The sequence below is a fragment of the Diadema antillarum genome, unplaced genomic scaffold, assembly GCF_040938485.1.
Source record: "Diadema antillarum isolate AM-2024a unplaced genomic scaffold, OU_Dant_1.0 seq00000203_RagTag, whole genome shotgun sequence".
Lineage (NCBI taxonomy): Eukaryota > Metazoa > Echinodermata > Echinoidea > Diadematoida > Diadematidae > Diadema > Diadema antillarum.
Window position 1 is genome coordinate 1,765,623 of NW_027271262.1, and position 12,422 is coordinate 1,778,044.

The 12,422-nt window shown below is 41.3% G+C and overlaps 1 protein-coding gene across 1 annotated transcript; it reads left to right on the forward strand.

The window, feature by feature from the left end:
- Nucleotides 1-1,367: 1,367 nt before the first annotated feature.
- Nucleotides 1,368-12,278, forward strand: LOC139728850 (phosphonoacetaldehyde hydrolase-like). The gene is made up of 6 exons (XM_071639790.1): nucleotides 1,368-1,491; nucleotides 3,554-3,753; nucleotides 4,939-5,095; nucleotides 8,241-8,473; nucleotides 10,132-10,203; nucleotides 12,090-12,278. Exons 1-6 carry the CDS (start codon nucleotides 1,368-1,370, stop codon nucleotides 12,276-12,278), a joined length of 975 nt encoding a protein of 324 aa, XP_071495891.1.
- The last annotated feature ends 144 nt before the right edge of the window (nucleotides 12,279-12,422 follow it).

Consider the following 12,422-nt stretch of genomic DNA (forward strand, 5'->3'; position numbering starts at 1 on the left):
GGTAGCCTGCTCATCTAGTGACGTGAGACACTTATGTATTTAAGCAACACTTGAAATACTCATAACTTTTGAGTGGATTATCCGATTTCCATCAAACTTCTTTGATAATCATGTTGTACTGATGATCTGTGGGCTTAGGCCTATGGTATACCCTGAATATGTGAAGTATGTTTCCGGTAAATTTCCCTAGTTTTTGTCATTCCGGTCAAACGGAGAGTAACGTTTAAGTGGTCACATTGGATTAATAGCGGAGACTCCAACTCTCCCGCTTTCGACGGGAGATCTCCCGCCGAAAGCCCATTTTGGCAGAATCTCCCATTCTCCCGCTTGAGATTTAATTTCTCCCGCTTGAAATGATTTCTTACTTAATTTCATTGTATGTCGAAAAATAAGCCTTAAATAGCGCGAGAGAGCATCTAGAACCCTAGACCGCAAGGGACTTTGTGCTCGTTGGAGTCTCCCGTTTGCTAGGGGTTTCAGGCGGGAGAATCGCAGATCAGAAGGTGCTTGGCAGGGATACCAAGTTCAAAAAATGTTTATGAGTGAGATTTTCATGACTCGGTATCTCGGCGCGCGATGGTGCACGCGAGCGAGGGTGTGGGAGGGGTTTTTCCGTTCCCCCCTCCGCCACGGTAGGGAACTTTTTCAATTTTTAGCTCTTAATGGTGCGATCAGGTGCATACTTAAGTGACTTTTTTAAAACTTATTTTGAAAGACAAAAGGGAAATATACCTTCAATTACAACTATCATTTTAATCCTTCGAGCTATGCTCATTATTTTAGGCCCAAGCTGCAGACTTTGCCCGATGCGTGAGAAAATTGGGTGCCATGCGTGAGATCATGAGACGGTCCCTAAATGCTTGAGTCTCACGCAGAATGCGTGAGACTTGGTAGCTCTGGCTTGGGGTTGGAGTCTCTGTAATAGTAACCTCCGGTTTTATTTCTCTTTGTTTAATATTCTTGAATATGAATAAATAAATTTAAAAAAAAAATGAATACAGGGACAAACAGGGTGTTTAAACCCGGTGAAGTGGTCCCACCTCACATCCAACTGGACCCCATGGAAGACCAGCTTCCCAGCCATTTTCTCAGATAGAAATGAACAAACAAACAAACAAACAACAAACTAGAAAATAATACCCCACTGATAATCATTAAAATCTAACATATAAACTGGGTAAGTAGAGTGCATATCTACTGAATTTCATGATTTTTTTTTAATCTTTCAGAAAAAAAAAAAAGGCTGGCTGTATGGGAGGTATGTTATTCTAATTCCCATCACCTTCCCTTCTTACGGAGCACTTCTTGGTATACGAAGCTGCACGTAATACAATGTACCTTGCATCTGGCATCCAGCGAGCACAAAGATGACACCCACCGCCCCGCCCCCTGGAGATAAAACATGTGGACGACTGGGTTTCCATCCAGCGCCAGCCAGCCAAAGTACCCCGTGTCCCGTGTCTACACCTGGAAGCTGGTGCTGTATCATAAGTGGGTCTGGGCATGGAATGGCGAATGTTGTCATCGTGACTTGCTTATGTTCGGCGTGTTATAACTGGGCCTCCATTTACTCATATTGGTAACAGCCAGCCAGCGTTTGACGACAAATTTACACCTCAAGTAGAGCTGTGTAATGCTCAGTTGACTGTGATGACCAGTATGGCTTCATCTGGGATTTCGGGACAGGGTAACGTATCGTCATTCCTGCGCCAAGTACAACTGATCTGCTTCTGCTTTGCATATAAATAGTACGAGGGATAAACGTTCTGTAATGTCCCATGCGTGCTATGCGATGCTGGGTTCGTAACAAGCATTCAAAATGAAAAGTGTCGACGGTTGTAGGACTTAATGTTGAACAAAAATCTATCTATTAATTCACAGATTTCCTACTGTCATTGATGAAGCATATGAAATGTTAACTGTGTAAACAGGAATGTAACTCTTGAAGATGGTAATATTTATGTGAGTGAGTGTAACGTCATTGGGGATTTATACTGATAGTTTAGTCAATTTGTGATTGGTTTGTGTTTTCTTCTTATTTTATTTTTTCTTTGTACCTGGTAGTCTACTACATCAAAAAAAGCTTATGCCAAACCATGCTGGCGTGTCCTACAACTACATCACTACATCAGCTGTAATCAGAGGTGGTGTATTGCTACACCTGGGGCGCATTTCATGAAGCGTTGTGTCAGATATTTTGTCTGACAAACTGCAGTTTAAAAGCCATTGAAATCCTTGCATCGGATTGGCTGAGAGCAAATTTGTCTGACAAAGTTGTCAGACAAAATGCTTCATGAAATGCCCCCCAGACCTACAGAAAGGGCAGTCAAAAGAAAACTCTTTGACTATTCTCATGGTCGGACATCCGGGTATTTTGCGTGTCACGGGGTCATGGATAGCGGTGGAGTGAAAACAAACAGTCGCGTGAGCCTGGAGGGGTAACGCTGTACGTGTTTTCTGCCGGGGCGCCCCGCGAGCATAGCGCTAGCGCAAGCTGTACTACTGTAGCTGTGCGGGCAGCAGGATTAGGCCCTAGGCCTAGGCCTACCCTAAATTAGGCACTACCTTAAAGGGAATGGCTAGTAACCGATCAGTGGGAATCAGTGGGAATGCTGAGGGATGATTGTTCCAATCCTTGTGGGATTCATTTTAGAGTACATTATATATCTACTGTTGTGTGAAAATTATTTGCTTCAGAACGGTCTCATATTCAAGTAATGTGCAGATTAATGCCCCGTCACTGACCAGGGACGCTTACCTGAAAGCATTAAACTGCACATTACTTGAATATGAGACCATTCTGAAGCAAATAATTTTCGCACAAGAATAGATATATAATGTACTCTTAAATGAATCCCACAAGGATTGGAACAATCATCCCTCAGCATTCCCACTGATTCCCACTGATCAGTTACTAGCCATCCCCTTTAAGCCTACTACAGTACTAACGTTAGGCCTATAGACCTACCTGAAGTTTCTATGAGGTACTAAGTAAACGTAGATATCGGGGTAGGGCCTACTCAATGAGGTTCTACTGCATATCTGGCCATTTTCGGGTCGTTGATCCAGAGTCCTGCCGCGATTTCATACGGGCACAGGTCCAGTCCGGCTGCCTTCAACTTGGCAAAATACCGGGATCCGACCGATCGATCGACAGGATCCAGATTTTTAGAATATTGCTGGCAAGACATGATGCATGTATCTCATGAATAAATGACAAAATGAATACTAGTAATGAAAAACGGTCCCCATGTCTGCGTAGAGTTGCACATAAAACGCGTCGCACATGCAGGCACAGCATGCAGTATGCGCATTATGCAGGCTACTTTAGCGCGTGCAAGCTGTTTGTTTTCACTCCAGTCAACCGGAAGTGACGTGTAGCCGACCGCAAGAATAGAAAAAAATCAGACTCGTAAAAAAGAGTAGAGCCAAGTTCCCATTGAACATTGTTGGATATGCAAAGCTGTGATCATGTGAGTGAAAATTGAGCATCAGCAAATTTATATCTCATATAAACATGTTTTTTTGACTCATGGCATCTTCTCTAAAGCAGTATGGGCCAATCCTCTAATGGAATACCGCAAGGTTTGCCAGTACCGAGGCAGAGTCAAGATGATAGTTTTTGACTGGGCCGGAACGGTGGTGGACTGTGGTGTCTTCGCACCTGTCAGGGCATTCACCAACGTCTTCAAATCAGAGGGCATCCAAGTGCTGGATGAGGAGGTCAGAGCACCGATGGGAGCTCACAAACGGGTGAGTCCATGGCGACCGCATCCTGTAACCATGGAGTATCTCGTGTTGGGGAAATGCACCGAAGTGAAGTAGCACAAAAACTAAGAACATTCAAATAGGCCCTACTTACGAAGTGATGATACAAAACTCTCACTTGCCAAATTATAAAGAAGTGATGTTTAATTGCTGTAATTGGCCTGGTGCAAAATATGGTTCACTCGGAAGTTTCCAATATTAGAGCCTTCTAGTAAGTTCTACACGGAAGGAAGTTGGCAGTAGAGGTGCCCATCTCCTGATGGGCAGAGATCTGTTTCACTGGAAGAGGTTTATGCTGGGTTAGCTGAAATAATATCTGTCTACCTGTCATCTTTTCATTATATCTTGCTTTAAAAAAAAAAATCAGAGAAGATGAAAAATTGAGTGACAAGTGGAACTATATATCATTTTGATGATACTGGGCTTAAGTGTAAGTGAATATCTAGGAGAAAGTGCCTTATTAAGTTAGTTGAAAATGGTGGGGGTTTTTTCTTGCTAGGTTATGATCTAAGTGATTGCAGGGCTCTTTAGGAGAGTGATAAATATCTCTAAAGTGGCTACCCCGAGAAAATATCACCTAATTATTGAAAATATTAGTGTCATTCTCCTGTCCTCCTCCTTCTCTTCTTCCTCCTCCTCCTCCTCCTCCTCCTCCTCCTCCTCCTCCTCCTCCTCCTCCTCCTCTTCCTCGATCCTCCACCTCTTCTTCTTCTTCTTCCACCTCAGTACGGTACCTTAAAGGGGAAGGCTAGTAACTGATCAGTGGGAATCAGTGGAAATGCTGGGAGATGATTGTTCCAATCCTTATGGGATTCATTCAAGAGTTCATTGTATATCTAATGTTGTGTGAAAATGATTTGCTTCAGAATGGTCTCATATTCAAGTAATGTGCAGTTTAATGCTGCCAGGTTAGCGTCCCTGGTCAGTGACGGAGCATTAATCTGCACATTACTTGAATATGAGACCGTTCTGAAGCAAATCATTTTCACACAACAATAGATATACAATGGACTCTTGAATGAATCCCATAAGGATTGGAACAATCATCTCCCAGCATTTCCACTGATTCCCACTGATCAGTTACTAGCCTTCCCCTTTAATATATATCAGAATTTTATAATATCACTTGCAACATGCGGACTTCTGGTTGATTTACAACCCCCCCTCCAGGCACATATTGCCCAAATGCTCGAAATGGATCGCATCAGTCGTCTGTGGAAAGAGAAGCATGGAAAAGCAGCCACAACGGCCGACATCGACAGGATGTACAGTTCGTTTGTACCCGAGCAGATCAAAGCTCTGGCCCAGCATGCCGATGTGATCAAAGGTAGGGTTGCATTGTGGGTCACACACACACACACACACACACACACACACACACACACACACACACACACAAATTACCTATACAGTGGACTCCCGTTAAAACGAAGTCCTCCGTACGGGCAGTTTTCTTTCGTTATATCAAAATTTCGTTATAACCGAACTAATAAACAATCAAAGACATCGATCAAATAATGTTGCGGCCTTAATTTTTATTTCGTCGTAATCGGAATTTCGTTGTAACCATTTACTCTGCAGGGTATATGATATCAGAATTGGTAGTCTGTAGTCTAAGGTTCAAGACCCCGTGAAGGACACTTTCTGATAGTTGATATGACATCAACTATCAGAATCATGATTCCTCGTCATAACTATATTCGTGCAATTTAGTGTTGTAATTTTCTCCTTAAGCAATATTCTATCATGCACATAGGCTACCCAAACAGTTATACCTAACATTATAACAGTGCCTATGAATGGGTCACGGTACCACCTTTAATTAGTGCGTGTTGCAACTCTGCCCATCAGGAAATTCCTCATGTTAGTCATTTATGTGGTCCAGTTTTTTGATAGCGTCTGAAGGTAGTCCCTCAAAGGTAATTCAAATCCCTGGCCAGAACATTTGTAATGATCAATATCATGCCAGTCAATATCAGTGCATTTCATTGCATTAGTCACATATTTTCTGTGGAACGTCAGTATCATATTTCTCTGACTGACTAGTATTGTGATGTTAAAGGGGCATAGTCCCGGTAGTGTAGATGGCGCTGTTGATGCTACTACCGATCACCGTTATGTTACGACCAAAATCACTCTGAGAATGATCGCACAAAAGAAACAATCAACTGATGTTCAGGCGGTTTATTAACAGTGATATTGAGGGTACAGACTGGTAATCGGCGTCATATCAGTACAACAATGATCAATAGAAACAATTACAAATCGGTAATGGAATCACTTACATGCATCCAAACTATCACAAAGTCGCTACAATTCCCTGGTAGTGTCCAGATACGATGTTCGATGCACAAATGAATGATCCGCGATGCACCGATGAATGATTCCTGCGACGTAAATCCAGAGGCACAGGTTACAATAGTCCGCGTTATAATTCCAGGGTACATAGATGTCCACAGTAGATCCACAGTATAATGTTCCCAGCGAAATGTGCAGAATTCAACGACCACGTCCAGTCGATGCGTTGAATGATGAGTCACTTTATATTGTCCAGCTAGGAATCCAGCCCGTCACAGCTTTGCCGTAGCAATGTCCATTGACATAAAAACATGGAGTCCAATGAAGGCACATTAATTCTCTACAGGCAAAATGTCTCCCAGGCCAAGTATCTCCACAAACATAACAGGTCAGCAGGTAACACAGGACTGACTATAACAAGTCGCTTCAGAGCCAGAAGTGACGTAACTCTCAGAGCAGAGGTGTTGGGTACTCTGCCTACTGCAGAATTTCTCTGGCTTATATACTATCCATTCACCCCCTTCTAGCACATTCTATAACTCTCTCCAACCTACTAGCCAGTCCAAGTTCCAGGAAACCTGGATGACTCACTGCCTAACTATGTACAAAACATCATTACCAAAATTAACTACCAATCACATTGGGCTACAGGGACAGTGCCTCACTCAGCCAAATATGTTAGCACTTCCCAGAACATTCTGGAAATGGGTGAAATCATTCTAGATTGAGTGAGCTATAATATTTTTCCTATTCCATGCATGTACTGTATAGCTACATTGTATACCACCTAGAAAAATTCTCCACTGATCTGGTCAGCCTGTATGTACTATATGTATACCACATAGAATGTTCTCCATTAATCTGGTCCACCTGTACACATTAAAACAACCATGCATACAGTACATCATACATGTACATAACTACTAGTGTGTACATTTGTGACAGTTAGCATTGATACGAAGATTGCCGAAATTGAGCTTTCATCAAGAGTAAAGCGCGTAGGTGTTGCTAAGTAACGTTGCCTTCGTTGTCTTCTCTGCGCATCACGCAGTCTGTAGTAATGCCAGGGTGTGTGCATATGTGCTTCTTATTATGACATCACAAAAGATACTTGCTAAAGCTGTCATCCCCCTGAGCCGAATCATGAGCCGAACTGTGATCGGACCACTGACACAGTGGATCGGACTTCTTCGGACTCGGGGAAAGTGGGCCAAAGCGTAAGCGCCCAAGAGAAGTCGATAGCATAGGTCTCTATAGGAAACTTGCACCGTGCGCCCGCGTACGCATTTGACTAAAACACTGGGACCATGCACCTTTAAAGTTAATATGTGATTTTCTGAAATGGTGGGGGTATATGTTGTCTGTAGATATAGCCTTGACCTTTAGAAGGAATTCCAGAGGAGACTACAGCGTAGGTATGGACCCATGTGTATTTGTAACTCACAGTGTGCCTAATTCACTAATTGTTACAGCTATCCTGACAAAAGCCAAGTTTCAGTGATAAACGATTGCATAATCCCCCTTATCACTTTGTAGCACAATAATGGCCTCTGTGTGGGACTATGGCATTATTACTTCTGGTTGGATCTGTCCCAAGTCACTTAGTACAGCACAGTCTATAGGGGGATGAACTGAGAACTACCTGGTAGTAAGATAGCTGTGAATGGTACAACCAAGTGTACAGACATAAAAATTAGTGAGCAAAGATGCAGACTTAATTGCTTTCTTGCAGTAAAAAGTGTTAAAAGTAAGTAAAAGTAAAAGTGTTAATCATTATAATCAATGTTAATATTGTTAAAATACAACATGTGAACAATAGTTATAATAAAATTGTTTCTAGAATAAACCATCTGCAGTTCTGGCTTATTGAGAAAAATAGTGATATCTCCTTATATTTCAGGCGTCATTGTGAAATTTTGTATGGTAGGATGTTTTGTGATACAATTGACCTACACGAATGCTTTAAGTGTGATAACTCGAATATTTTTTAAATCACTGAGCACTCCCAATGGTAAATAGTACCTTTAATTGCAGGAAAGGTAAAAATACTGTTTTCCACCAAAAGTATGCATTTTCAGCCCTCAGAATACTGCAATGCCGTTTGCAAGTTTGGCATCCCCGAGTTATGAGGAAATTGTTCAGTTTGTCATTGCATCATCTGTCATGTCCGTCAGGTATTCCCGACACAGTACAACGTCTGAGAGATGAGTACCAGCTCAAGATTGGGACATCAACTGGCTTCCCAAGTCAAATCATGGAACATCTGGTTCCCATGGCGGCGCAGAAGGGGTTCGAGCCGGATTTCTGCGCCACGGCGGACAAGGTCAAGGAGGCGAGGCCCACTCCGAACATGCTCTTTCTGAATATGATGGAGCTCAACATCAACCCAGTGGAGGCAGTTGTCAAGGTAACCTGCGAGAAAGAGTTTAAAGAAAAAAGATTATCCTACAAAGGCGATCGTGTCTAGTCAAGGCAAGAGAAGTGACAATGGAAAGATCTTTGAAAAACATGAGTGATATAAGATAAAAATGATGATGTGAGCATTAAGATTGTAGTAAATCTTTTGACTGACTTGTCCAAGTAGCTGTTTTGGTTATGTAATCATGACACATCTTGCCCAATTTTTCATACTGTCAACAAAAGACCTGATTGTAATCTGATTTGTGAGGGAGTGAAAAAAAAATCGTTCCAAATGGCAGAATGTGAACATCTTTTACAATTCAAATTTTCTGAACGGATAACTTTTCTAACCACATTAAGTGTATTTGATGAGCAGGTATTGCTGATTAGCATACATTTGAAGAGGATGTGTGAACAAATTCTATGCTTATTTATTGTTGATGGAGCTCATGTTGCTAGAAATAGCATGATTGGGATTGCACAATAACAAGTGATGGAGCAGAGTACTGTAAAACATGATATATTTGCGGCACAAAATTTTCGCGAATTGGAGCTGACGGCCTCTTTCGTGGCATGAAATTTTCGCAAATTGCCACTGGCGTCCAATGCATATAGTGTAGACAAGAAATTTCCCGTGCATTGTAATTTCACGAATCTTGGCGCTCGCGAAATTCGCGAAAATAAAATGCACGCGAACATTCCTCGTTTTACAGTGTGTTTAAAGGTGAACTAAAATTTGATGAATCACAAGTGTCATGTGTCATGAGCTTATTGATTGTATGCTGCCCTCTACAGACTTGAGTCATACAATTGTCAAAACAGAGCTTATACATGTATAGATAAGAGCTCTGTGTAAGAGGCATAGTCTTGATTGTGCAGTTTCACATATTTTAGGGCTTTATTCAAAGATAGAATTTTATAACCAACATATGTATGTGTAAGTATTTCCATGTAGGTTGAACATAATGGAAATGCAGTCCCAAAAATTTTAGGTGTTGGAGCTCCAACATTATATTCATTTATTAAGTCATTCTTTAAACTAGCCGGGTAAGTGATGTACTTCATACATTGGTGTAGTTATGTAACCCCTGCTGGTTGGTTATACATTTTTGTGTGAACCGGTATATGTACAACATATGATTGCCAAACATTTGATTTGGAAGCATTTTTGTTGTCAGAGCATCACTTGTCCAGACTTCAAATGATGTTTTCAAACACAATTTTGAAAGAAAATCAAACTACTAAATCTTTTCATGGTGACTTTTAAAAACAGAAATCATTCCGGCCACTTGCTTGTTTTAGGCATTTTGTCGCCGCTTTCCATTCGATGATAATCATAAAATGTGATTTAATGAACTGCTCTAAAGTTTTTTGTCATTTCGATTGAACAAATTTGAGATTGTCATTTGGAGTCCAGGATAGTTTTGATGATAGCTTGAGTCTGATGCCAGTGTATGATGTACATGAATATATGAAAAAAAAAGCAATTATGTTTTCTTCAATTGTTACTCATTTTCACATGTATTTTGTAAATTCACATTTTTGCAATTATTACAAGTATGTTCTGCTCATACATTCTATATAATTTCTCTGTTTATTTGATGGAAAGGAAAATAATTTTGAACTTTTAGCTTTTAACTTTGATGTCTTTTTGTCTCTCAATAGGTGGATGATACTGTGAGTGGGATTATGGAGGGTTTGTCCGGTGGCTGCTGGACTGTTGGAGTGGCAAAAACAGTGAGTCTATCAATCCCTTTACATAAATTGAGACTGTAAAACAGGACATTCTTTGCATGCATGAGACTTGTGAAAGTAAACAAAAACACGCAAAAGTGTTTATTTACCCAGTGCATTGAATGCCAGTGATGATTCATAAAAGTTTCATGCCGCAAATTTTTCTCTGTTTTTTGCAGTTGTAGGAATGACTGGAGTAATACAATATGTTTGCTAGTGAGCACAATTCTTGAGAGGTTCAATGACAAGGCAATGGATTGAATTCATACATACAACCTAGTGTACAACAGGAATTACAGCAACAGCATGGTTATTTTTATTCTGGCTCAACCTTGTGTTCAAGCTGTATGAAAAATATACAACATTGCACTATATCAAATGGGTTAGTCAAATACCAGTAAATGATTGGCTAAACACAGTCATGTGATGGAGGCACATTCGTTCTGTTCGCCCATGGGCGAACATTCTTTGTAATGTTCTCCCATGGGAAAACATTTTCACGGAACAAATGCTAGAAGGCCTAGGACCGCGCACGCACAGTGAATTTGGCTCTGCAACACGTGGCGCAAGCGAGCGATCGAGTGCGTTGTGCTGGTGGTTGATGTTGACGTATTTCACCTACTTGACTATTAAAACCCATATAATATAACAGATGATGACTTTTGTTGTCGGGAACATGTACCAAACGTTCCACCCTCAGGGTTTGAAATGCTATTGAGGGAGGCTCCCTCAATAGCATTTCAAACCCTTCGGGTGGAACATTCAGTATGTTCCCTCCCTCGCCAGTCATCATCTATATGATATGCATGTATCAGTGACCATGACCAGTATGAGTTGATATTAGCTCACTCTGGTAGACAATACATAGACTGGTGTGGGAGGGAATGATCAGAATGATTCAATCAGAAGGTTTGAAATGCTCATTTTTGGTGATTAGGAGTCTTGAGATAAATTGTTGAGGAACTTCCAATCTCCCTATTACAGCATGCCGTATCATGAGGTTACAATATTTCTGTATATTCCTAGCAATACTTCCTCTTTAACCCGTTGAGGACGGGCTGATTTTGCTTCAACGCGCATTTCCCATAGAGCCCTGCCCGAGTATGCTTGGGACTCGTCCTCAACGGGTTAAGTATGCATGGTAACCATCACCAGCTAGCCCTTATCAAACACTCGGCTACTTGGCTGTGCACATCTGTATTTCTGTATAGCTGTTCGCTTTATGCAGCCTCATTGTCATAGCATTTGATCATGCATGCAGTGCATACCCAAAGTATACAGAGGGTAGAAATGTCAGTATGCTTGACGAGCAACACTAATGATAATCTTTGAAACAACATCAGCTACTCAGTTTTGATGGAATACTATTACAGCCTTGAGGGGAAGTTGGTGGCAATCAACATGACACCCATCATTAAGTAACACCAATCAGCAAAAAAAAAAAAGGGGGAAAAAAAAGAAAAAGAAGCTTTATCACCACCGCACTCTTGGGAATTCACTAGAGCCAACTTTATTCCTTGACCTCACGTGCCACATGTCTGCTTAATCTCTGGGGGTGGTATTCTGAAAATCAATATCTTTCTTCCCACTTCTACAGCTTTTCCCCAACAAGCACCAAACTGTATAATTTCCTTGTTCTGTGAAATGTTACTCACTTTTCTAGATTCAGGTTCATATTGACTTCATTTGTCAGCATTTTATCGCTCCCTGTCTGATATACAATGCAAGGAAAGCGTAAAAGTTGATTACCCCATATCCCAATGTATCATTAAGTTGATATTGCTGTACGGTCAGGTGTACACAAGGAAACATAAAATTCTATACAAATATACGGCCATCTACCCAGCTGTGCTTCAATGTCATGCTTCTTCCTTCTCTTTTTTTTTCAGGGCAATTACATGGGGGCAACTGAGGCAGAGCTCCTAGAGATGCCGCAAAATGAATATGCGAGTCGTCTGAAGCGCGCCTACAAGGTCCTCATTGACAGCGGAGCGCACTACGTCATCGACTCCGTCAGGGATATACTTCCTGTCATCGACGACATCAATCGCCGGCTGTCTGTCGGCGAAAAGCCGTGATCCCTATTTGCAAGCCGCTTCCTTTCAGTATTGTGAAATGCCAGTACTTTAGAAGTGTACACTGGACTATGCCACGTGTGCTTTTTGTGCTGATGATTTTTTTAGAAAGAATATTAAAAGTTATGGTGGGGTATGATGATTAAC